The 27133-nt window shown below is 36.3% G+C and overlaps 1 protein-coding gene across 7 annotated transcripts in view; it reads right to left on the bottom strand.

Moving 5' to 3' along the window:
• The window catches only part of CYLC1 (cylicin 1), a 134759-nt gene that overhangs the window by 12356 nt on the left and 95270 nt on the right, over positions 1-27133 (bottom strand). For 3 of the 7 annotated variants that reach the window (XM_049107596.1, XM_049107595.1, XM_049107598.1), the window contains one exon: positions 18697-18826. The exons of 3 other annotated variants lie outside the window; for them this stretch is intronic. In XM_049107596.1, the coding sequence (XP_048963553.1) occupies positions 18697-18826 (130 nt within the window). Of the gene's footprint in view, positions 1-6233; positions 6294-18696; positions 18827-27133 lie in introns of those variants that run through there. One more of the 7 variants, XM_049107597.1, reaches the window with a different exon arrangement.

Here is a 27133-nt window from a genome sequence, read left to right as displayed (position 1 = left end):
AAACACAAATAAATGAAAAGTTATTTTGTGTTCATGGACTGGAAAAAATAATATCATCAGAATATTCATACTACCTACAGCAGTTTAAAGATTCAATGGAATATCTATAAAATACTAATGGCATTTTTTATAGAACTACAACTATGAAAAATAATACTAAAATTTGAAGAGAATTACAGTAGATACTGAATAGCCATAGCAATCTTGAGAAAGAATAAATCTGGAGGTATAATATGATACCTGATTGTAAACTATACTACAAAACTATAATCAAAATTATGTGGTACCAGAACAAAAGGGAACACATAGGTCAATAGAGCAGAATAGATAGCCCAGAGATAAATCCACTCTTCCATGGTCAATTTATCTACAAAAAAGGAGGCAAGAACATATAATGGGGGAAAAAACAGACTTTTAAATAAATAGTGTAAAGTGGACCACCTTCTTAGAGTTAATACAAAAATAAACTCAAAGTTGATTAAATCCCTAAATATAAGGCTCAAAACCATAAAACATTGATGAAAACATAGGCACTAAGCTATTTCACATTGATATTAGTAATATTTTATTGGATGCATTTCCAATAAAACAATATAACAATACAACTTAATATAAAAAAGCATTAAAAATGGCATAGCAATTGAATAGGCTTAGAAGTCATACAAGATGGCCCACAGCAGATGAAAGCAATGCTCAATATCACTAATCATCAGGGAAATGCAAATCAAAATTATAATAGGACACCAACTCAACATCAGTCAGAATGGCTATAATCAAAACAACAACAAATTAACAAGTGTTTGGGAGGATGTGGAGGAGAGAAAACCCTGGGCACTGTTGGTCAAAATGTAAATTGGTGTAGCCACTATGGAAAACAGTATGGAAGTTCTTCACAATATTAAAGATTGAATTACCATAAGATCCAGAAATTCCACTTCACACTAATTATACAAAGAATGTAAAAACACTAATTCAAAAATATAGATATGTCCCTATGCTTATTGCAGCTTCATTTATCATAACAAATATATGGAATCAGCCTCAGTGTCCATTTGTCCATAACTGGACAAAGAAGACTTCACACACACATACACAGTGAAATGTTACTTAACCATAAAAAAAAGTCAGTTTCAACATGTGTGGACCTAGAGGACATGCTAAGTGAAATAAGTCAAACAGGGACTGAATGACGTATTACATAAGATTTCTACTTATATGTGGAATCTAAAAAAAAGAGATAAAACAAACCAATAAAACAAGATAGAAGTAGGTTCATAGTTATAGAGAGCAAACTGTTAGTTGACAGAAGGGAGCAGGTAGAAGGATGGGTGAAATAGGCAAAAGGGACTTACAGACTTCCAGTTTTAATGTGACTAAGTCATGAGGATGTAATATACAGCATAGGGAATATAGTCAATAATATTGTAATAATTTTGGTGATAGATGGAAATTAGACTAGATAGATGGAAACTAGTGGTGATCATTTTGTAATTTATAAAATTATCAAATAACTATGAGGTAAATTTGAAAATAACATATATTATATTTCAATAATATTTAAATAAAAATATAAAATAAAAGAACTAGGGATGCCTGGGTGGCTAAGTTGTTAAGCGTCTGCCTATGGCTCAGGGTGTGATCTTAGTGTCTTGGGATTGAGTCCCACTTTGGGCTCCCTGCATGGAGCCTGCTTCTCCCTATGCCTGTGTCTCTGCCTCTCTCTCTGTCTCTATAAATAAATAAATAAATAAATAAATAAATAAATAAATAAAATCTTTAAAAAAATAAAAGAACTAGAGAAAAAGGATAGAACTGAAAAGTAATAAGAGCACTAAGAAAAAATTTCAAATAAAATATTTAAAGTTACAAAGATAATTAATAAAGGAACTAAAAACAAAGATAGAACCATATTAGGAAAAGAGGAGGAGAAGAGATGGTGCATATGAACAAAATATTCACCCATTCAGAAATGTGTAAAATTGAGAAGTAATCATACATATATTTATTTAGATATTTTGAAGTAGCCACCAAATGCAGAATCACATTAATATGTGCCTATGTTTGCTAGACAATTTATTTCCTTGGTACTTGAATATGTTATCTTCAAATATGGTGATACTGCTCTAAATTACAGCAACTATGGCTTTTTAAAATAGGTCAAATCAAGTAATGATTGAAAAAATGACCTTTATATAATATATATATTATTTATTTATTTATTTTAGAGTGAGAAAGAGAGAGAGTATGAGTGGGCAGAGGGAGAGGGAGAGGGAATCTCAAGCAGTCTCTGCACTAACCATAGAGCTAGACATGGGGTTCGACCTCATGACTTGGAGATCATGACCTAAGCTGAAATCAAGTCAAATATTTAACCAACTATGCCAGCCAAGCAACCCCATAAGTATATATTGTAAATACACCTCAAAAGTTATTTTTTAAGTTCTAGAAATCATAGTAGTACCTAATAATTCCCTTATCTTTTCCTTACGGAAGATTTCATAAGACAATAATTTTAATTTAATGCTTATTTTACCTCTTGTGTTTTACTAGTTCAGCCACCTATGCTACCTCATTAGGAGTATTCAATTTCTCTTCCATCCCAGATAATGGCAGACATATGGCCTACTTCTCTCAGACTCCATTAGAAAACACAAAACACTTTCCTCTATGCTATTCACATCAGTTTCAATTTATACATCATTTAGCTAAATTCCTCATTTTGGAAATGAAGAAAAAAGATCAGGATAGGAAAAGGAGTTACTTGTTTTATTTTACCATGAAACGTGTTTTAGGGGGGAAAATGTATAGAGTCCCTGCATTTCTATAGTTGCTATGTATTTAACTTCATCTTGTGTATTAGCTAATTTTGTATAAGGTAAGTTCTCTGAGGTGGATTCCAGTTTTACAAACAACATCTTTCTTTGAATAAAAACAATGAATGGGGTGTCTGGGTGGCTCAGTGGTTGAGCATCTGCCCTTGGCTCAGGGCATGATCCTGGGGTCCTTGGATCAAGTCCCACACTGGGCACCCTTCAGGGAGCCTGCTTCTCCCTCTGCCTATGTTTCTGCCTCTCTCTGTGTGTCTTCTATGAATAGATAAATAACATCTTTAAAAAAGAAACAATGAATAATTTTGCAGCTTCCTTCTTTGTTTTTTTTCTGGTTATTTGAATTGTCTTCACTTGACTCCTAATTAACTGCAATAATTGACAATATAAGCTATTTAATAAAATGCCTAATATTGTGTATAATACATGTAAATTCTGAGTGCTCTGTAAATGAAAATATCAGCAGGAAAATAAAATAATCTATCAATTGACTGTTTCTATTGATAAGAGGATGATACTTAACATATTGATTTATTTTTTGTCTTGAACATTTTGTACTGAATTGGTTTCATTTACCTTGTGTTCATATTGCCTAAAAGAAGTTAAAGATATATACACATCATTGTTTGAAAAATGTTGATAGTTGTAAAGCTCTATGAATATGTATAATACAACCGTAGATATATTACTAAGCAATTTACATGCTTCATTTTCCTATAAGGAGATTCTAATTAATGTCCCCTTTTACCCTTGAGGAAAATTATATTCCATGGTATTATAAAAGTTCTATATAAGTGGTAGAGTAAGAATCAGAATCGAAGCTCTCTGAGTCTAAAATTGTAGGAAGTAGCAACTACATTCTACGAGATTTATGATACATTCTATTTTCAACTTTTTTATTTTGAGGGAAATTAGGGAATCTTTGCCAACACATTTTAGGATGCTAGAACTTTGATTATCACAATGCCCTGAGTTTAGGACTTGATGATTCTTTATTATTTACTTAGGACTAGCTTTTGTTTTTTCCCTCTGTTAAAAATTACCTCATGGAGAAGATAATTTTCACCAATATAGAAAGAGGAGAACAAATAAAAGGAACTATAAATATATTTTGCCATATAAAGATTTATACATTTTGGAATTGCAAAAAAAACCCAATAGATAAATGAGAGTTGAGGAAAATACATCAATGAAGAAAAATGAAGACTAATGTCTATAATAAATATCTATAAATTCTATAATAATATAATATATATTATCTATAGTAAACAATGTTATAAACTGACAAAATTATATAAATAACTCATGAGAAAAATAGAGACTACAAAGGTGATTCTAAAAATGATCAAACCAAAGTGGACAAAGTACATTCTAAAGATATTCAAATTCACTAGTAGTCAGGGAAATGGAAGACAAAGTATCAGTAAAGTATTATGGATTCATTAGAATGGCAAGAGTAAGAGCTATAACATCTATTGCTAACTTGGTTGCAGAGAAGTATGTTTTATTTTAGACTTTAAATAAAAATAACAAAATATCACTCCTCTGTTCTCTGCACCACTCCCCTCTCCCGTGTGTGTGGGAAGGGTGTGGGTGGATGTGTATTTTGAGGTTTAACATGATAAAATGAATAGTAGAATAAAGTAAGGAATGATAAATAGTGGGGCGGGGCAAGATGGCAGAAGAGTAGGGGTCCTCAATTCACCTATCCCCACCAACTTACCTAGATAACTCAAATCATCCTGAAAATCTACAAATTCCACCTGGGATTTAAAGAGAGAACAGCCAGAATGCTACAGAGAGAAGGGTTTTTGCTTCTAGCAATGTAGGAAGGAAGAAAAAAAAAAAAAGAATAAACTGGGGGAGGAGCACCACGAGGAGCCAGGCTAAAACCCGGCAAAAAAAGCCTCCTGGACAGGAAAGTCCAGCCCTGGAGAAGCAGCAAGAACTATAAAAATCCACACCAGATTCTCCCCGGACAGAAAGGTGCTTAGCAGGGAAATCAGGCAGAATCTCAGGAGGGGCAGTGAAGCCTCCAGTTTCCCGGAGTCACTAATAGAGAAAGTGCCCCCGGGGGTAAGCACACCACAAACTGTGGACCAATCTCCTTAAAGGGCTGGAGTGTGCACCTGGCAGGACATCTGGGTGAAGCCCATTGGTCAGGCAGGTGGCTCCGGATGGAGGGGTCTGTGCCCCCTTCCCTGTGGGAGCCACGCCCCCAGGAGCAGGATTCTAGCAGCACAGGCCCCTGGTCCCAGGGTGCCAAGCAGACAAAGCCCATGTTCCTGCACTCCCCCTGGAATGGGTGGATGTGGGGAGGGCACAGGATAGTGAGGACTCTCCAGCCGCTGGGCGCTGTGCAAAATGTGCAAATCAGCACGTATATGTCACCCCAGGAGCATCTAGGTCAGTACAGACTGGGAAACTGCATGAGTTACAAGTGGGGAGCTGACTCCAGAGCTTAAAACCTAGGCCACAGCCATTGTTGATTTTCCAACTAGTTTCACCATGTCCCTGGAGCCCAACAACCAGCAGGGGGTGGGGTTTGGCTGCAAAGGCACACACAGCTGAGAAACAGCACATCAGACCCCTCCCACAGAAGACCAGCCTGAAGAACAGGGGAAAAGCAAGTTTTTGAACAAGCAGCAGTGGAAAGCTTCAGGGGAAGTTGAGGGATTTATAGTATATATAACTACAGGGTACCCCCCCCTTTTTACCCTTTTTCCAGTACAACTAGTTTTTATATCAGACTAATTTTTTTTAATATTTTGTTCTCTTTTTCCACTTTATCTACAATATGTTACCACCTCTTCTTTTTTAAGTTTTTTCTTTTTGACTTAAATACTTCTACAATTACGTGTCTTAGATAAATTTTCCACTTCAAGACTCCCATCAACATATATAATTTTGGGAGGTATACAAGATATGTTTGTTGTTGTTGTTGTTGTTTTTTGTTTTCTCTGACTCATTTTATTCTACAATGGCAGAAGTTAAGATCTTCTAAAATGTGACCAGCATGCACCCAGAACCAAGTGGTATAATGTGCTGGTTCATATTGTGAGATTATATCCTCTCCTCATTCCCATTCTGCCCCCCCCCATTTTATCTTGTTTATATTTTGTGGTCAGTGTTGGAGCTTGCTACAAGAATTGCTGGTTTATATAAATTTGGGACTGAGCATCTTCTAACATACTCAGAAACAAGAAGAGCACCATCTAGGACCACTCAGATAAATCTCAGGTGGAAGTTACATAGGTTGATATTCTTTTTTTTTTATAGGTTGATATTCTTGATTCAGACTGCTCATACAGACAATCTTCATGGAACAACAAAACTAGAAGGAAGAACTCACCACAAAAGAAAGAATCAGAAACAGCACTCTCTGCCACAGAGTTACAGAATTTGGATTACAATTTGATGTCAGAAAGCCAATTCAGAAGCACAATTATAAAGCTGCTGGTAGCTCTGGAAAAAAAGCATAAAATATTCAAGACACTTCATGACTCCAGAATTTAGATCTAATCAGACTGAAGTTAAAAATCAATTAAGAGAAATGCAATCCAAACTGCAGGTCCTAACGACAAAGGTTAACATGGTGGAAGAAAGAGTGAGTGACTTAGAAGACAAGTTGATGGCAAGAAAGGAAGTTGAGTAAAAAAGAGAAAAACAATTAAAAGACCATGAGGAGGGATCCCTGGGTGGCGCAGCGGTTTAGCACCTGCCTTTGGCCCAGGGAGCTATCCTGGAGACCCGGGATCGAATCCCACATCGGGCTCCTGGTGCATGGAGCCTGCTTCTCCCTCTGCCTATGTCTCTGCCTCTCTCTCCCTCTCTCTCTCTCTCTGTGTGACTATAATAAATAAAAAAAAGACCATGAGGAAAGGTTAAGTGAAATAAACGATAGCCTCAGAAGGAAGAATCTATGTATAATTGGGGTTCCAGAAAACAACGAGAAGGCCAGAGGATCAAAAAGCATACTTGAACAAATCATAGCTGAGAACTTTCCTAATTTGGGGGGGGGACAGGCATTCAGATCCAGGAGACAGAAAGGTCACCCCCCAAAAAATCAATAAAAACCATTCAATACCTCGACATTTAGTAGTGAAACATGCAAATTACAAATATAAAGAGAAAATCCTTAAAACAGAGAGAGAGAGAGACAGAGAGAGAGAAGATTCTTAACTTATATGGGGAGAAATATCAGATTAACAGGAGACCTATCCACATAGAACTGGCAGGCTAGAAAGGGCTGGCAGGATATATGCAGGGTACTAAATGAGAACATGCAGCTAAGAATACTTTATCCAGCAATGCTGTCATTCAGAATAGAAGGAGAGAAAAGGGCTTCCAAGATAGGCAAAAACTGTAAGAATAGGTGACCACCAAACCAACTCTGCAAAAAATGTTAAGGGGGACTCTGGAAAAGAAAGAGGAAGCCTAAAGAAATAATCCAAAAACACAAGAGACTGAACAAGTGATACGATGACACTAAATTCGTATCTTTCAATAGTTACTATGACCAGGAATAGGCTAAATGATTCCATCAAAAGTAGCAGGGTTTCTGACAGAATTAAAGATCAAGACCTATTTTCTGTCTACAAGAGACTCATTTTAGACCTAAGGACACTTGTAGACTAAAAATGATAGGTTGGAGAACCATTTACCATTCAAATAGTCCTCAAAAGAAAGCTGGGGTAGCAATCCTCTTATCAGATTAATTAAAGTTTATCCCAAAGACTGTACTAAGAGATGAAGAAGGACACTATATCATACATAAAGGGTCTATCCAACTAGAAGACCTAATGAATATTTATGCCCCTAATGTGGGACTTGCCAAGTATATTGTTTAATAAGCAAAGTAAAGATATACTTAGATGATAATACACTAAGAGGAGGTGACTTCAACACCGGACTTTCTGCGAATGACAGATCTTCTAAGCACAAAATAACCAAAGAAACAAAGGATTTAAATGATACACTGGACCAAATAGATTTCACACATATATACAGAACTTTTCACACGAACCCAACTAAATACAAATTCTTCTCAAGTGCACATGGAACTTTCTCCAGAATAGACCACATACTGGGTCACAAATCAGGACTCAACCAATACCAAAAGATTGGGATTGTCCCCTGCATATTTTCAGACCACAATGCTTTGAAACTAGAACTCAAACACAAAACCAAATATGGAAGAAATTCAAATACGTGGAGGTTAAAGAGCATCATACTAAAATTGAATAGGTCAACCAGGAAATTAGAGAAGAATTACCAAAAATAAAAAATAAAAAGATTCATGGAAACTAATGAAAATGAAGATACAACCATTCAAAATCTTTGGGACTGAGTAAAAGCACTCCTAAGCGATAAATATATCAGAATACAAACCTGCCTCAGTAACTGGAAAAAATCAAACACAAAAGCAAACCTTTCACCTAAAGGAATGGGAGAAAGAACAGCAAATAAAACCTACACGAAGCAGAAGAGAGATAGTAAAGATTCAAGCAGAATTCAATGAAATAGAGACCAGAAAAACTGTAGAAAGGATCAACAAAACAAGGAGTTGGTTCTTGGAAACAACAAGATAGATAAACCATTTGCCTGCCTTATTAAAAGGAAAATAGACTCAATAAAATTACAAATGAAAGAGGAGAGAACACAACAAATACCAAGGAAATACAAATGATTTTTAAAAAGTATTATGAACAGATATAAACCAATAAATTAGGCAATCTAGAAAAAATAGACCCATTTCTGGAAAACCACAAACCACCAAAACTGGAACAGGAAGAAATAGAAAACCGGAACAGGCCAAAAACCAGGAGGAAATTTAAGCAGTCATCAAAAACCTCCAAAGTCAAAAAAGCCCAGGGTCAGATGGCTTTCCAGGGGAATTATATGAAAAGTTTAAAGAAGAAACAATACCTATTCTACTAAAGCTGTTCTGAAAGATAGAAAGGGATGGAATCCTTCCAAACTCATTTTATGAGGTCAGCATCACATTGATTCCAAAAACAGAAAAAGGTCACACCAAAAAGGAGAATTATAGACCAATATCCCTGATGAACACAGATGCAAAAATTCTCAACAAGATACTAGCCAATAGGATCCAACAATACATTAAGATTATTCACCATGACCAAGTGGGATTTATCTCTGGGATGCAAGGCTGTTCCAACACTCGTAAAGCAATCAATGTGATTGATCATATCAGCAAAATAAAAAACAAGAACCATGTGATCCTCTCAATAGATGCAGAGCAAGCATTTGACAAAATACAGCATCCATTCCTGATCAAAACTCTTCAGAGTGTAGGGATACAGGGAACATTCTTAGGCATCTTAAAAGCCATCTACGAAAAGCCCACAGCAAATATCATTCTCAATGGGGAAGCACTGGGAGCCTTTCCCCTAAGATCAGGAACAAGACAGGGATGTCCACTCTCACCACTGCTGTTCAACATAGTACTAGAAGTCCTAGCCTCAGCAATCAGGCAACAAAGAGAAATAAAAGGCATTCAAATTGGCAAAGAAGAAGTCAAACTCTCCCTCTTTGCAGATGACATGATACCCTACATAGAAAACCCAAAAGTCTCCACCCCAAAATTGCTAGAACTCATACAGCAATTCGGTAGCGTGGCAGGATACAAAATCAATGCCCAGAAGTCAGTGGCATTTCTATACACTAACAATGAGACTGAAGAAAGAGAAATTAAGGAGTCAATCCCATTTACAATTGCACCCAAAAGCATAAGATACCTAGGAATAAACCTAACCAGAGAGGTAAAGGATCTATACCCTCAAAACTATAGAACACTTCTGAAAGAAATTGAGGAAGACACAAAGAGATGGAAAAATATTCCATGCTCATGGATTCGCAGAATAATATTGTGAAAATGTCAATGTTACCCAGGGCAATTTACACGTTTAAAGCAATCCCTATCAAAATACCATAGACTTTCTTCAGATAGTTGGAACTAATCATCTTAAGATTTGAGTGGAATAAGAAAACACCCCGAATAGCCAGGGGAATATTAAAAAAGAAAACCATAGGTGGTGGCATCACAATGCCAGATTTCAGGTTGTACTACAAAGCTGTGGTCATCAAGACAGTGTGGTACTGGCACAAAAACAGACACATAGATCAATGGAACAGAATAGAGAATCCAGAAGTGGGCCCTCAACTTTATGGTCAACTAATATTCGACAAAGCAGGGAAGACTGTCCACTGGAAGAAAGACAGTCTCTTCAATAAATGGTTCTGGGAAAATTGGACATCCACATGCAGAAGAATGTAACTGGACCATTCTCTTACACCATACACAAAGATAAACTCAAAATGGGTGAAATATTTAAATGTGAGAGAAGAATCCATCAAAATCCTAGAGGAGAACACAGAAAAACCCTTTTTGAACTTGGCCACTGTAACTTCTTGCAAGATACATCCATGAAGGCAAGAGAAACAAAAGCAAAAAAAATGAATCATTGGGACTTCATCAAGATAAAAAGTTTCTTCACAGCAAAAGAAACAGTCAACAAAACTAAAAGCCAACCTACAGAATGGGAGAAGCTATTTGGAAATGACATATCAGATAAAGGACTAGTATCTAAGATCTATAAAGAACTTATCAGGGATCCCTGGGTGGCGCAGCGGTTTGGCGTCTGCCTTTGGCCCAGGGCGCAATCCTGGAGACCCAGGATCGAATCCCACATCGGGCTCCCGGTGCATGGAGCCTGCTTCTCCCTCTGCCTGTGTCTCTGTGCCTCTCTCTCTCTCTGTGACTATCATAAATAAATAAAAAATAAAAAAAAGAACTTATCAATCTCAAAACCCCAGAAACAAACAATCCAATGATGAAATGGGCAAAAGACATAAACAGAAATTTCACCAAAGAAGACATACACATGGCCAACAAGCACATGAGAAAATGCTGCACAGTACTTGCCATCGGGGAAATACAAATTAGAACTACATGAGATATCACCTCACACCAGTGAGAATGGTGAAAATTAAGAAGACAGGAAACAAAAGATGTTGGAGAGGGTGTGGAAAATGGGGAATCGTCTTGCACTTTTGGTGAGAATGTGAACTGGTACAGACACTCTGGAAAACTGCGTGGAGGTTCCTCAAAGAGATAAAAATAGAGCTACCCCTACGACCTATTAATTACACTACTAGGGATTTACCCCCAAAGATACAGATGCAGTGAAAAGCTGAGACACCTGCATTCCCATTGTTTATAGCAGCAGTCTCCACAAGAGCCAAACTGTGGAAGGAGCTTTGGTGTCCACTGAAAAATGAATGGACAAAGAAGATATGGCATATATACACAATGCAGTATTGCTCAGCCATTAGGAAAAACGAATACCCACCATTTGCTTTGAAGTGGATGGAACTGGAGGGTATTATGCTTAGTCAAGTAAGTCAATAGGAGAAAGACGATCATTACATATGTTCACTCATATGGGGAATATTAAAAATAGTGAATGGGATTATAGGGTAAAGAAGATAAAATGAGTGAGAAAAATCAGAGAGTGTGTCAAAACTTGAGAGACTCCTGACTGTGGGAAATGAACAAGGGGTATTGGAAGGGAAAGTGGGGGGGAGGGATGGTGTGACTGGGTGACAGGCATTGAGCGGGGCACTTAACAGGATGAGCACTGGGTTTTATACTATATGTTGGCAAATCGAACTCCAATACAAATATACATATTAAAAAAGGAATGATAAATAATAAGATGTTGTTAAATTTTAACAGGAGAAAAAATAAGTTGAAATGAATGAGGGTAGAAATGGACGTGGGAAGACAAGGAGAAATAAAATGTTAAAAACTGATATAAGGCAAATCCAGAATATATGGTGTCTTGGAGTATAAAATTATGTATGTGTTTTCATAAATAAGTTGGAACTAAAAGCAACAGCATATATACCAACTTATAGGGATAACCAGGATATTGTCAAGTGTAAGACTAAATTATAAAGTACTACATATTTATGATTTTAGTTTAGTCAAAACAAATTGTCTATCTGCTTACATGTATTGTATGCACAAGGAGATGGTGTAAAAGAAAAATGAACTGGCTTGTAGTACTGGTTACCTCAAGAAGATGGACATGTGAAGAAGTTAGAAGTACAGGAATTAAGATAAAGTCTCAATATTTTTTTTACATATTTTGTATTATTTTAGTTATAATAAATTTGTATTATTTTGTCAGTAAAAATATAAAAGAAAAAAGATCATAAAAAAGAAAAGCAATAAGGAAACATCAATTTTAAACAACACATTATACCAGATAAACTTAACAGATGTATACAAATATTGTAAACAAAAGTAACAAAATATATATAATTCTCATTGGCCCATGAAAAATATTCCAGAATAAATCATAGAGTAACCCATAAAAACAGTCTTAATAATTAAGAAGATTGAAATCATATCAAGCATATTTTCCAACCATAATGATATGTAAATGAATTATTAGAATACAAGTGGAAAAATACATTATGTGGAGACTTAAAAACATGCTACCAGATAACCAATGTCATAGAATAAATCAATAGAGCAATTAAAATATAACAACAAATTAAAATGTAAATGAAATTACCTTAAACTTAGGTGATGTAGAAAAATAATTCTAAGAGAAAAGTTCATTGTAATAAATGCCTGAGTATAAAATAAAATAAAGAAAAGAGGGGTGCTTAGGTGGCTCAGTGGATTAAGCATTGCCTCTTGATTTTGGCTCTGGTCATGATCTCAGGGTTGTGAAATCGAGCCCCATGTCAGGCTCCATACTGAGCATACAGTCTGCTTAATATTCTCTTTCTCAGGGTGCCTGGGTGGGTCAGTTGTTTAAGCATCTGCCTTTAGCTCAGGCCATGATCTAAGGATCTTGGGATTGAGCCCCCCACATCAGGCTCCTTGCTCAGTGGATAACTTGCTCCTCTGTTTCTCTCTCCCCCTACCCTCCACTCGGGTTCTCTCTTGCTCACTCTGTTCTCTCTCTCAAATAAATAAATATTCTTTAAAAAGTCTCCCTCTCCCTTTACCTTCTCCTCTTCTCCTCCTTCTCCTTTTCTTCCTCCTCCTCCTCCTCCTCCTCCTCCTCTGAAGAAGAAGAAGAAGAAGAAGAAGAAGAAGAAGAAGAAAAAGAAAAAATAAATCTCAAATAAATTTTACATGTGAAGAAATCAGAAAAAGAACATATAAAGCAAAGGCAACATCCAGAATGGAAGAAGATATTTACAAAGACTTATCAGATTAAAGGCTAGTATCCAAAATCTATAAAGAACTTATCAAACTCAATACTCAAAAAATCCAGTCAAGAAATGGACAGAAGGCATGAAAAAACATTTCTCTCCAAGACATACAAATGACTAACAGACACATGAAAAAATACACATCACTTGGCATCAGGGAAATACAAATCAAAATCATGATGAGATGCTACTTCACACTAGTCAGAATGCCTAAAATTAACAAGCTAGGAAACAAGATATTTTGGCAAGGATGCGGAAAAAGGGGAACCATCTTACACTATTAGTGGGAATGGAAACTGATGCAGCCACTCTAGAAAACAGTATGGAGGTTCCTCAAAAAGGTAAAAATAAAACTACCCTACAACCCAGCAACTGCAACACTAGGTATTTATCCAAAAGATAAAAGCATAGTGTTTTGAAGGGGCACATGCACTCCCAATGTTCATAGCAGCAATATCCACAACCCAGACTATGGAAAAAGCTCAGATGTCCATTGACAGATGAATAGATAAAGAACAGATGGTATATATAGACAATGGAATATTATTCAGCCATCAAAAAGAATGAACTCTTCCCTTTTATGGTGTCATGTATGAAACTAGAGGGTATTATTCTAAGTTAAATATGTCAGAAAAAGACAAATATCATATGGTTTTACTCATTTGTGGAATTTAAGAAACAAAAGAGATGAACATAGAGGAAGGGGAGGGACAATAAAATAAGATAAAAACAGAGAAGGAGGCAAGCCATAAGAAACTCCTAACTGTAGGAAACAAACTGAGAGTTCCTGGAGCAGAGGTGGGTGGAAGGATGGGGTAATTGCACGATAGGCATTAAAACAGGCATTTGAGGGATGCCTGGGTGGTTCAGCATTTGGATGGCTGCCTTTGGTTCAGGTCATGATCCTGGAATCTGGGATCAAGTCCCACATCAGGCTCCTGGGAAAATCCTGCTTCTCCCTCTGCCTATGTCTCTCCCTCTGTGTGTGTGTGTGTGTGTGTGTGTGTGTGTTTCTCATGAATAAATAAATAAATCGTTAGAAAAATAAAAAAGAAGGGCACTTGGAATATGCAACTGATGAATTACTAAATTCTACCCCTAAAACTAATAATACAATATACATTAACTAAATTGAACTGAAATAATAAAGAATTAAAGCTCAAATTTATTAGAATGAAGACAAATATCAAAGCAGAAATAAATGAGATGGAGACTAAAAAGGTAATAGGAAAAATCAATGAAACAAAGAGCTAGTGGTTTGAAAAGATAAACAAAAGTGATAAACCTCTAGCTAGACTCACCAAGAAAAATATAAAAGTGTGTCAAATAAATAAATTAAAAAATGAAAAAAGTCAGAACACTGTTACAACAGAAATGCAAGGAATCTTAAGAAGCTACTATGAAGAAGAATTTGATAAATCCTGACAACATATAACATTCCAAGACTAAATCAGAAAGAATAGAATATCTGAGAAGACTGATTACTAGTAAGGAGATTGAATGAGTAATCAAAAACCTCCCAATGAATAAAAGTTCAGGATCAGAGGGTTTCCATGGAGAATTTTACCAAACATTTAAAGGAGAACTAATATCAATCCCAAACTCTTCTAAACATATAGAAGAAGTAACATTACTGAACTCGTTTTATAAGGCTAACATTATCCTGATACTAAAACCTCACAAAGATGCCACAAGCAAAGAAAATTACAGGCCAATCCCTGATGAATATAGATAAAAAAATACTCAACAAAATATTATCAAAACTGAAATCAACTATATATTAAAAGGATTCTACAACATGACCAAATAGGACTTATTCCAGGGATGTAGGGATGGTTCAACATCTGAAAATCAATGTTTTACACTACATTAACAAAACAGAGGATAAAAGTCATCTCAATAGATGTGGAAAACACCTGTGAAAAAAGTCAATATTCATTTATGATAACACACTGGGCGTAGGGAGAATGTACCTCAACATGAGAAAGGCCATATAAGACAAACACACAGCTAATATCATATTTAATGGGGAAAACTGGACATTTTCCATCTAAGATTAGGTACAAGCCAAGAATTCTCATTCTCATTACTTTTATGTGACATAGCAAGGGAAGTATTAACCAGAGCAGTTAAGTATGAACAGGAAATTAAAATCATCCAAATCAGACAAAAATAAGGAGGATTAAGAGGTACAAACTTTCATTTACAAAATAAATAAATATTTTTAACTCTTTGAGGAACCTCCACACAGTTTTCCAGAGTGGCTGCACCAGTTCACATTCCCACCAACAGTGTAAGAGGGTTCCCTTTTCTCCGCATCCTCTCCAACATTTGTTGTTTCCTGCCTTGTTAATTTGCCCCATTCTCACTGGTGTGAGGTGGTATCTCATTGTGGTTTTGATTTGTATTTCCCTGATGGCAAGTGATGCAGAGCATTTTCTCATGTGCATGTTGGCCATGTCTATGTCTTCCTACGACCCAGCAATTGCAATGTTGGGGATTTACCCCAAAGATACAAATGCAATGAAACGCCGGGACACCTGCACCCCCATGTTTATAGCGGCAATGGCCACAATAGCCAAACTGTGGAAGGAGCCTCAGTGTCCAACGAAAGATGAATGGATAAAGAAGATGTGGTTTATGTATACAATGGAATATTACTCAGCTATTAGAAATGACAAATACCCACCATTTGCTTCAACGTGGATGGAACTGGAGGGTATTATGCTGAGTGAAGTAAGTCAGTCGGAGAAGGACAAACATTATATGTTCTCATTCATGTGGGGAATATAAATACTAGTGAAAGGGAATATAAGGGAAGGGAGAGGAAATGTGTGGGAAATATCAGAAAGGGAGACAGAACGTAAAGACTGTGAACTCTGGGAAACGAACTAGGGGTGGTAGAAGGGGAGGAGGGCGGGGGGTGGGAGTGATTGGGTGATGGGCACCGGGGGTTATTCTGTATGTTGGTAAATTGAACACCAATAAAAAAAATTATTTAGCAATAGTGATGTATGCTAACTTTGTCCCACTGATACATGTAGATAACAGCCACATCAGTGCAACCAACCCAGAAAATGACCCGAAGATTGGCAGAACAGACTCTCCATTCTCCATTAATCAGAGAGGAGGCCACATAGAAAATGGCTTAACCTGGATACTTTAAAAATAAGCTGGCTCAGCTCTGGGAAAGCCTGGAGGCAATAGGATCCTGAGTTACTGCCTGTAGAGAAATAACATAACAAACAACCCTACTGAGATACAGAATAACAGGAGCAGTTTGAAATCTGCCTGGGGCATAGGGGAAGGAAACTTATTTATTAATTTCAGAACATGCAACAGAGGGGCAGGAATATTACGAGACTTATCTGAAAACAAGAGTTGGAAGGCTCCATTTTCCCCTGTACCCATAGCCTAGATGCCCAGACACCTTCAGGAACAAGTGCAAATACTATGCACACACACTTTGCTAACACTACACACTCCATCCCTGTGTTCTCTTGTACATCTGCCCCATCTAAACCACCTGACTTAGAGTATCTACAAAGTGGCTCTAACCAGGTCTCATCCTGCAAGCAGCCCTAGTAGGGAAGAACAGCTAGCTGCAAAACATATACCATTTGCTTCAGCATTATCCTGAAAACTTACCCCATCCAACCCATCCCTCTTGGCAGGAGTCTCTACAAAGTGGTGCCTACTGTGTCTCATTTTGCAAGAAGCTGCAATAGTGACCAACAACATTCCAAAGTGACTTTTGTCTTAAGGATAGGAGAAAGTAGCCACATACACCAGTTCTACTGCAGCCACTACAGTGGGCTGGGGCAAACATCTGATCTGATTGCTAGCCCTGGCAACCAAGAAAATCTCATAGGGGAAGCTCAAGGAGAGAGCTCTGTAGTTCAAGGTCATTGCAACCCCCACAAGTGAAACTGGAGTCAACAGTCTGGTCTGACTATAAGCCCTGTTCACCAACTAAACTTTCTCAGGGGAAAATACAGGAAGAACAACCTGCAGTTCAGTGCGACCACAGCCCTGCCTGGCAAATGGGCTGAGGGCTGATACAGAGTCTGATCTAATTGCAAGCCAAAAGCAGCCTCAGACTTGTCCTTAACAGGACAAGGATCAAAACTTCTGACTACAAGGGGGTCATTGTATCTGACTAAACTGAAAGTAAAAATGGCTCAACCACAATAGTAAGGTGCACACAACACACATTAGAGACATCACTGAATGGCCTGGTTCTGGTGAAAAGGAGACTTTGCATTACAGGGCACTACAGGAGGACTTTTCTTCATAACATCACTACTTTTAAATTCAGGAGATATAGCTGACTTTCCTAATACATAGAAAAAAGCACATAAAAAAAGAAAAAAATAAACAAACACAGAGAGTTAGACAAAATTAAGAAACAGAGAAATATATCTCAACTGAAAGACCAGGACAAAATTAGAGAAAAAAAAAAAGCTAAATGAAATGGAAATAAGCAATAGGCCTGAGGGAATTCAAGTTAATGATCCTAAAGATACTGGATTTCAGAAAAGAGTGGAGGATCTCAGTGAAACTTAAAAAAAAAAAAGATAGGGAAAAGTAAAAGTAACCAATCAGAGATGACGAACTCAATAACTGAAATTTAAATATACACTAGAGGGGGAAAATGTAGTACACAGGAAGCAGAAGAATAGATTAATGGAAAGTAACTAAGCTGAACAGTAAAAATAAATAGGAAGGAAGGAAGGAAGGAAGGAAGGAAGGAAGGAAGGAAGGAAGGAAAGAAGGAAGGAAGGAAAAACCGAGCATACGGTAAGAAAGCTCAGTGAAATCATCAAGCTTAATAACATATGCATTATAGAAATTTCAAAAGGAGAAGAGGAAAAAACAGGCAGAATTTTTTTGAAGAAATAATAGCTGAAAAATTACTGAATCTGGGGAAGAATATATAAATCCACATCCAGGAAGTGCAGATAGCCCTGAACAAAATCAACCCACAGTTGTCCACATCAAGACACATAATGATTAAATGGCAAAAAGCAGTGATAAGAGATAATTTTAAAAGGAACAAGAGAAAAAAATTCAGTTAAGTACAAGGGAAACCACATAAAACTGTCAGCCGATTTCTCAGCAGAAACTGTGCAAACCTTAAGAGTTGTATGATACATTCAAAGTGCTGATGGGAGAAGACCTACAGGCAAGAATGCTCTATTGAACAGGGCCATCATTCAGAATAGAAGAAGATATAGTTTCTCAAACAGATTGAAGTTAAGTAAATTCAAGATATGTTTTTTTTATGATAGTCACACACACAGAGAGAGAGAGAGAGAGAGAGAGAGAGAGGCAGAGACATAGGCAGAGGGAGAAGCAGGCTCCATGCACCGGGAGCCCGACGTGGGATTCGATCCCGGGTCTCCAGGATCGTGCCCTGGGCCAAAGGCAGGCGCCAAACCGCTGCGCCACCCAGGGATCCCCTTCAAGATATGTTAAAGCAAATCCTTGACTAGAAAGAAAAGGCCATATCAAGAGTAAGAAAAACACAAAATTAAAAAAAATCAGGTTAAATACAAAAATAATAGAAGCAGTAGATAAGTCACTTATAAAACCAATATGAGGACACCTGTGTGGCTCAGTGGTTGAGTGTCTGCCTTTGGCCCAGGGTATGGTCCTGGAGTCCTGGGATTGAGTCTTGCATCAAGCTTCCTGCATGGATCCTGCTTCTCTCTCTGCCTGTGTCTCTGCCTCTCCCTCTGTATCTCATGAATAAATAAATAAGATCTTTTTAAAAAAATAAAACCAATATGAAGGTTAAATCACAAAACAGTAAAATCAATTATATGTATAAAATTTGTCATAGGCTTCATAAAATGAAAGATTGTAAAGTAGCACATGATATACATAAAACATAAGGGGAAGTAAAATTTTAGTGCTTTTAGAATGGGTTCAAACTTAAACAACCATCAACTTAATATAAAATCTGTATCCATAGGATATTATATATCAGCCTAACAGTAACCATAAATTAAAAACCTGTAAGAGATACGAAAGAGAGAGAGAGAGAGAGAGAGGATAGAGAGAAGTATCCAAGCATATCACTGAAGAAAACAAACAAACCACAAGGAAAGAAAGCTAGAACAGGAAGGAACAGAGAACTACAAAAACAGTCATGAAAGAAGTAACAAAATGGCAAAAAGTGAATACCTATCAATAATTAATTTGAATGTTAATGGACTAAGTGTTCTAATGCAAACACATATGGTAACTGAGTGGATAAAAAAGCAAGATCAATGCATATGCTGCCTACAAGAGATTTACTTCAGACTGGAAAACACATTCATATTGAAAGTGAAAGGATGAGAGTTAAGATGTTGGAGTAGTAAAGAGATCCTATACTTGCCTCATCCATCAAAAACAGCTAAATAAATATCAAATAATTCTGAACACTTAAGAAATTGTTCTGAGGCCTGAGAACAAACTATATCTAGAGGGAGAAAAAAGGCTAAATCATGGAAGGTAGAAGCTGCAGAGAGTTAATTTTGGAAAGATAATAATTGTGGGTGTTGTTGGGGGCAGGAATCCCTGATCATGAAAAGAGTGAGAGAGAAATAAAGAGAGAGAGAGAGAGAGAGAGAGAGCAGCATTCAGGAGATTGCACAAGAAAAACTCTTCTTCTAAACCATTGATTGGGAAAAGAAGAAGCACTGATCATCATAAGATTTTGCAAGCATGGGAGCTCAAAGTCTGAAATTTTAGAAATCCAAGTCATCACCAGGATCATATATGGCAGGCTTCCTCCTGTGGGGAAGTAGGGCAGAGATCCTGTAGCAGATAGCATGGTCTGAGGATCTCATGTGTCACAACGGGAGAAATAGTTTGCCTACTTGAAGTGCATTTGGGAGAAGTGCAAAAGTCCATTTTTGTTCCCCAACCAGGGAACAAAAGATATAGGCAGGAGCCATTGAGTGACCATGTTAATTAGCATAGCAGCAGAGGTATCTGCTGAAGGCAGTTAACCTGGAAGCCAGTTTTGGGCTGTATTTTACCATAAACTCCCAGCCCTTGCATGATCATGTGACTGCTTTTCTGGGACAAACCTGCACCAGCAACAGCACAGGGAGACCTTCCCCCAGAATATCAGCAAGTGTCTATACCACTCAAGGTCTCTAAAATTTGGAATTTTTGAAACCAAGCTGTGCACCTGAAATAAATCATAGGAGCTTTGCACCACCAGACAGGCAGATGACACAGAGACAGGGTGAAAGGAAGAATCTTACAGAAGCCTGTGGCACAAGAAGGGAGATTGTATGCTCTTCTGTGAGGGCTTCCTGAACAGCTGCAGCTTGAACTTCCCTATGTGGGGACAAAACAACAAGATGATACAATTACCCCTGCCCCACTCATCAGCACTGATAGACTTCAGTGAGCAGCACTGTGGCCCCCAGTGGAGGCTGGTGCCACTTAAGAAACCCCCACCTCACTGATTCTTGCAGGTGTATCTTTACTAGGGCAAGTTAGCTTGAGAACAGAGCATTATGCCCCTCCCTCAGAAGATAAGCATAAACCACCACATGCACCAAGTCTACTGATCATAGAGTGCTGCAAAGCTTCAGCTCTAGTGGAAATAGGGGCAGGCTTATTTTAACAAACAGACAAAAATATATTTAAGATACCACACACTGGGCAAGGTCCAAACAATCTCCACTCCTGGCAAGGAGAAACTCTGCAGAGGATTGACCTGAGGGAAAGAGAAACCAAACCAAAACAACAGAATGCATACTCTGAAAGACTTTCTGATGTGCTAAGCCCTGGACTCTATAGGACCTCTTCTCAATATAGCTATAAGTCTCAGGAGCAGGAAATTTAACAGGCTTTCCTAATACACACACACACTCACACACACACACTGATCTAGACGAAATGACATGATGGAGGAATTCACCCCAAAAGAATGAAGGTGGAGAGGTTATGGCCAGGGATCTAATCAAAACATATATAAGTAATATACCAACACCAGATTTTAAACGACAATCCTAAGGATACAGCCTGGGCTTGAGAAAAGGAGAAAATATAAGAGAATACCTTTCTGCAAAGATAAAAGAATGAATGAATAGTCAGATTGAAATTTTAAAAATTCTATAACCAAGATGCAAAACTGACTGGATATAATAACAATAAGGATGAATGAAGCAGAGAAATGAATCAGTGACATAGAAGATAAAATTATGGAAAATAATAAAGCTGAAAGAAAGAGGGAAAGAAAAGTAGTAGATCAGGAATGTAAACTTCAGGAACTCAGTGACACCAAAAGTATAACATTCATATTATAGGGGGTCTCAGAACAAGAAGAGAGGGAAAATGGGCAGCAGTTTTATTTGAGCAAATAATACTGGAAAGCTTCCCTAATCTGGGGAAGGAAATAGACATCCAAATCCAGAAGGCAGAGAGAACCCCCATCAAATTCAATAAAAACAGGCCAACACCAAGATATATTGTAGTAAAATGTTGGAATACAGAGATAAGGAAAGAATCCTGAAAACAACAAGAGAAAAGAAACCCCTAATGTACAAAGGAATACAAATCAGATGTGCAGCAGATCTTTCCACAGAAATGTGACAGGCCAGAAGAGAGTAGCATGATGTATTCAATGTGTAAAATGGGAAAAATATGCACCAAGAATAGTTTATCAATCAAGGGTATCATTCAAAATACAAGGAAAGACAGTTTCCCAGACAAACAAAAACTAAAGGATTTTGTGAATGCTAAATCAGCTCTGCATTAAATATTGAAAAGGAACATTTGAGTAGGAAAGAAAGAACAAAAGCAACAAATATTAGAAAAGAACAGAGAAAATCTTCAGAATCACTATAGTCAGTGTAATAAACAAAATGACACTAAATTCTTAACTATCAATAATCACTCTAAAATATAAGTGGATTAAATGCTCCAATGAAAAGATATAGGGTATCAGAATGGAATAAAAAGAGACAAAAAGACACATATATATGCTAAGAGACTCGTTTGAGACTTAATATCACCTATAGATTAAATATAAGGTGATGGAGAGCCATCCTTTATGTTAAGGGACATCAAAATGAAGCCAAGTAACCATTCAAAAAACAAACTATATTTTAAAACAGACTCTAACAAGTGATTAAGAAGGGCACTGTATCATAATAAAGGAGTCCATCTAACAAGAATATCAACTGTAAATATTTATGCCCCCAACTACTTCAGAGTATATATATATATAGTGTGTGTATATATATATATATATATATATATATATATATATATATATATATTATAGTCAATTAATAACAAACATGAAGGACAGCCTGGGTGGCTCAGCAGGTTAGTGCTACCATCAGCCCAGGGCGTGATCCTGGAGTCCTGGGGTCGAGTCCCATGTCAGGCACCCTGCGTGGAGCCTGCTTCTCCCTCTCCCTGTGTCTCTACCTCTGTGTGTGTGTGTGTATGAATAAATAAATAAAATATTTTAAATTTTTTAAAAAAATAACAAACATGAAGAAACTCATTGATTATAATACAATAATAATAGAGGATTTTATCACCCCACATGCAGCAAGGGATAGATCATCTAAGCAGAAGATCAACGAGGAAACAAGGGCTCTGAATGACACATTGGACCAGATGGACTTCACAGAAATATTTAGAGTATTTCATCCTGAAGCAGTAGAATACATATTCTTCTTCAGTGCACATAGAACTTTCTCCAAAATAGAACACATACTGGGTCAAAAATACGTCCTCAACAGTAGAAAAAGATTGAGATCATACCATACATATTTCCTGACCACAGCACTATGTACCTTGAAGTAAAACACAGGACAAAATTTGGAAAGAACACAAATACATGAAAGTTAAAGAACATCCTACTAAAGAATTAATGGGTAAACCAGGAAACTAAAGAAGGAATAAAAAGTACATTAAAGCAAACGAAAATGAAAACACAACCTTTGGGATGCAGCAAATATAACCATAAGAGGAAAGTATATAGCAATACAGGTCTACATCAAGAAAGAAGAAATATCTCAATTTTGCAATCTAACCTAAAAACTGAAAGGAGCTAGACCAACAACAATTGAGGACTACAGCCAGCAGAAGAAGGACAATGATAAAAATCAGAGAAGAAATAAATTATATGCAAACAAACAAAAACAGTACACCAAATCAATGAAACTAAGATCTGGTTCTTTGAAAGAATTAATAAAATTGAAAAACTCCTAGAGAGACTTATTAAAAAGAAAAGAGAAAGTATCAAAATAAATAGAATTAAAAAAAAATAAATAGAATCATGATTGAAAGATGAGAGATCACAACATCACAGAACAATGAATGGGTCAGCCAGGAAATCAAAGAACAAATACAAATTAGTGGAGACAAATGAGAATGGTGACACAATGTTACAAAATCTTTGGGATGTAGCAAAAGCTCTTCTAAGAGGGAAAATTATAATACCACAGGCATCCCTCAAGAAAATTATAATACCACAGGCATCCCTCAAGGGTATTATAATTTCAAGAAGTAAGAAAAATCTAAAGTAAAAAACCTAGCCTTACATTTAAAGGAACAAAGCCCAAAGTCAGTAGAAGTTCATAAATAATAAAGATTAGAGGAGACATAAGTGACATATAGACTAAAAAAATGTAACAGATCAATGAAACTAGGAGCTGGTATTTGAAAATGATAAACTTTTAGCTAGACTCATAAAAAAGAGGATTCCCATATCTATAGTCACAAATGAATGAGTATAAGTAACAATGGATATCACCAAAGATTATACAAGAATGTTATGGAAAATTATAAGTCAACATATTTGATGACTCAGAAAAATAAGGATAAATTCCTATAAACATATAACCTTTGAAAAGTGAATCAGGAAGCAAGAGAAAATTTGAGCAAACCAATTACTATTAATGAAATTGAATCAGTAATTTAAAAAATCCCAAAAAGAAAAGTCCAGGACCAGATGGTTTCACAGGTGAATTCTACAAATATTTATAGAAGACATAATATCTATTCTTTTTAAACTATTTCAAAAACAGAGGAGGATGGAAAGACTCCAAAATCATTCTAGGAGCCCAGCACTATCTTAATATCAAACCCAGATAAAGAAAATATAAAAAATGAAAACTGCAGTTTAATATATCTGATGAACATAAATGCAATAATCTTCAACAAAATTTTAGCAAACCAAATCCAACAACACATTTAAAACAACATTTAGCACAATCAAGTGAGATTTATTCCTGTGATGGAAGTATGGTTCAATATTCATTAATCAACCAATGTAATACACCATATTAGCAAAATAAAGTATAAAAACCATAAAATCATTTCAATAAAAGCAAAGTAAGGATCTGAAATCCATTCATGAAAAAATATTCTCAAAAAAAAAAAACAGATTCAGAGGGAATAAACCTCAACATTATAAGGGCCAGTATGAAAATCATCATACTCAATGGAGAAAAACAGAACTTCTCTTCTAAGATCAGGAACAAAACAAGATGTCCACTCTCACCACTGTTATACAACATAATACTGAAAATCCTAACCATAACAATCAGACAAGAAAAATAAATGCAAGGCAACCGAATTGGTAATGAAGAACACATTTCCATATTTGTAGATGACATGAAACTGCATATAAAATATCCTAATGATGTTACCAAAAACCTACTAGAACTAATAAATGATTTGCAGTATACAGAATTAATATCCAGAAATACATTGCATTTCTATACACTAATAACAAAGTAGAAGAAAAATTAAGAAAAAAAATCCCATTTATATTGCACCAAAAATAATTAAATTCCTCAGAAAAAACTTCACGAAAGTGGTAAAGTACTTGTCCTCCAAAAAGTTTAAAATACTAATGAAAGAATTTGAAGATGACACAAACAAAAGCAAGAATATTCTATGCTCATGAATCACAAGAACAAATGTTGTTTAAATGTCTATACTACCCAAAGCATTCTTTTTTATTTTTTTTAAAGATTTTTATTTATTTATTCATGACAGACACACAGAGAGAGAGAGAGGCAGAGACACAGGCAGAGGGAGAAGCAGGCTCCATGTAGGGAGCCCAACGTGGGACTGGATCCTGGGTCTCCAAGATCACACCCCGGGCAGAAGGCAGCGCTAAACTGCTGAGCCCCTGGGGCTGCCCTACCCAAAGCATTCTACACAGTTAATTCAATCCCTATCAAAATCCCAGTAGCATTTTTCACAGAATTAGAACAAAGAACCCTAATATTTGTATGGAACCACAAAAGATCCTAAATAGCTAAAGCAGTCATGAGAAAGAACAACAAAGCTGGAGGTATCACAATCTTAGATTTCAAGGTATGCTACAAAGCTGTAGTTATCAAAATAGTGTTATACTGGCATAAGGATAGACACATAGATCAATGGAAGAGAATAGAAAGCCCAGAAATAAACCCAGGATTATATGGTCAATTAATCTAGAACAAAAGAAAGAAGAATATAGTGGGAAAAAGTCTCTTCAATAAATAGTGTGGAGAAAACTAAACAGCTACATGCAAAAAAAATAAATAAAATTGTACCACTTTCTTACACCATACACACACAAAAAAAATTCAAAATGGATTAAAGGCTTAAATGTGAAACCTGAATCTATAAATTTCCTGGAAGAACTTATAAGGAGTAATCTCCTTGACATCAGTCATAGAAACATTTTTTCTAGATATGTCTCCTTTGACAATGAAAACAATAGCAAATTTAAATAATTGGTACTATACAAAAACATAAAAGTTTTGCACAAAGAAGGGAAACATGAACAAAACAAAAATATATACCCTAAAAAATGAGGGAAGATATTTTTAAATTGTGCAAGAGCAGGACCTGAGAGGGTAAGAGAAACAAGAAGAACAGGAACATGCATAAATGGCCACAGATTTATTTGTGTGGCAAAAGCCAATTATTCCTGCCATTGTTCTGTACTGAAAACAGTACATGTTGAAAACAGCAATGATGGTGGATATCCACGCCTGCTGAGGTCAGTTCTCCATCCTCTGAAGCCCCCTAGTTAATGCTTCTCTGAGACCCATGCCTATAGTTACATACACAGTTCCCTGCTGCCCCTCAAGTGATTGGTTTCTTGAGTTGTTTTTCCTTCCTTGCTTCTGCATACTTTACATTGTATTATAATAAGACTGAAAACCAACCTAGACTCAGGGCTTCACCTTGGTGCCTGTATTTCTTGGTAGTGCCTGACAGTGTAGCCTCTTTGAGTCTCTCTTTTTCCCAAGATGTTGGACTCTGAGTAATCATTTCATCTCTCATTGGAACACACCATGTGGCAGCAAATCATATATCTGATAAAGAGTTAATATTCAAAATATGTAAACAATTTACACAACTCAAGATAAAAAAGTAATCCAGTTAAAATGAATGAGCAGAAGAGATGCACAGACATTTTCCAAGGAAGACCTATAGATGATGAAAAGAAACATATAAAGATGCTCAACATCACTAATTCTCAGGGAAATGCAAATCAAAATAACAATGAGATATCACCTGTCAAAATGGCTAAAATCAAAAAGGTAATTGAATTTAAATAAGTAAGTAAGTAAATAAATAAATAAATAAGATAAAGCTAAGGAGTAAGCACACACAAAAAGATAAATAACAAATTGTGGTGAATATGTGGAGAAAAAGCTATATATATATATATATATATATAGCTCATATATATATATATATATATATAGCTCATATATATATATGAGAGAGAAATGGAGATCTATACATAAAATTTTATTGTAAACCAAGGATAGAAAAACTTGGAATAAAATGTAAAGAGAGATCCTCACAAGACTAGAAGAGGAACTAGAAGCCCTTTGAGAGGAAATAAGCATATGAGAATGGGAAGGAAGAGGAGAAAGGGAGGGATTCAATTAATAAGAGAAGCTCAAAGTTAAGACTCAGCAATATCTATGGAAGCTCTGAATTTAGCACAACACAGAGGGTCAGTCCTATTGACAATAAACACTGTGTGAAATGAGAGGACATAT

The sequence above is a fragment of the Canis lupus genome, chromosome X, assembly GCF_003254725.2.
Source record: "Canis lupus dingo isolate Sandy chromosome X, ASM325472v2, whole genome shotgun sequence".
NCBI classification, from domain to species: Eukaryota; Metazoa; Chordata; class Mammalia; order Carnivora; family Canidae; genus Canis; species Canis lupus.
The sequence above is the reverse complement of the archived record's forward strand: the minus strand, read 5'-3'. Positions and strand labels throughout refer to the sequence as shown.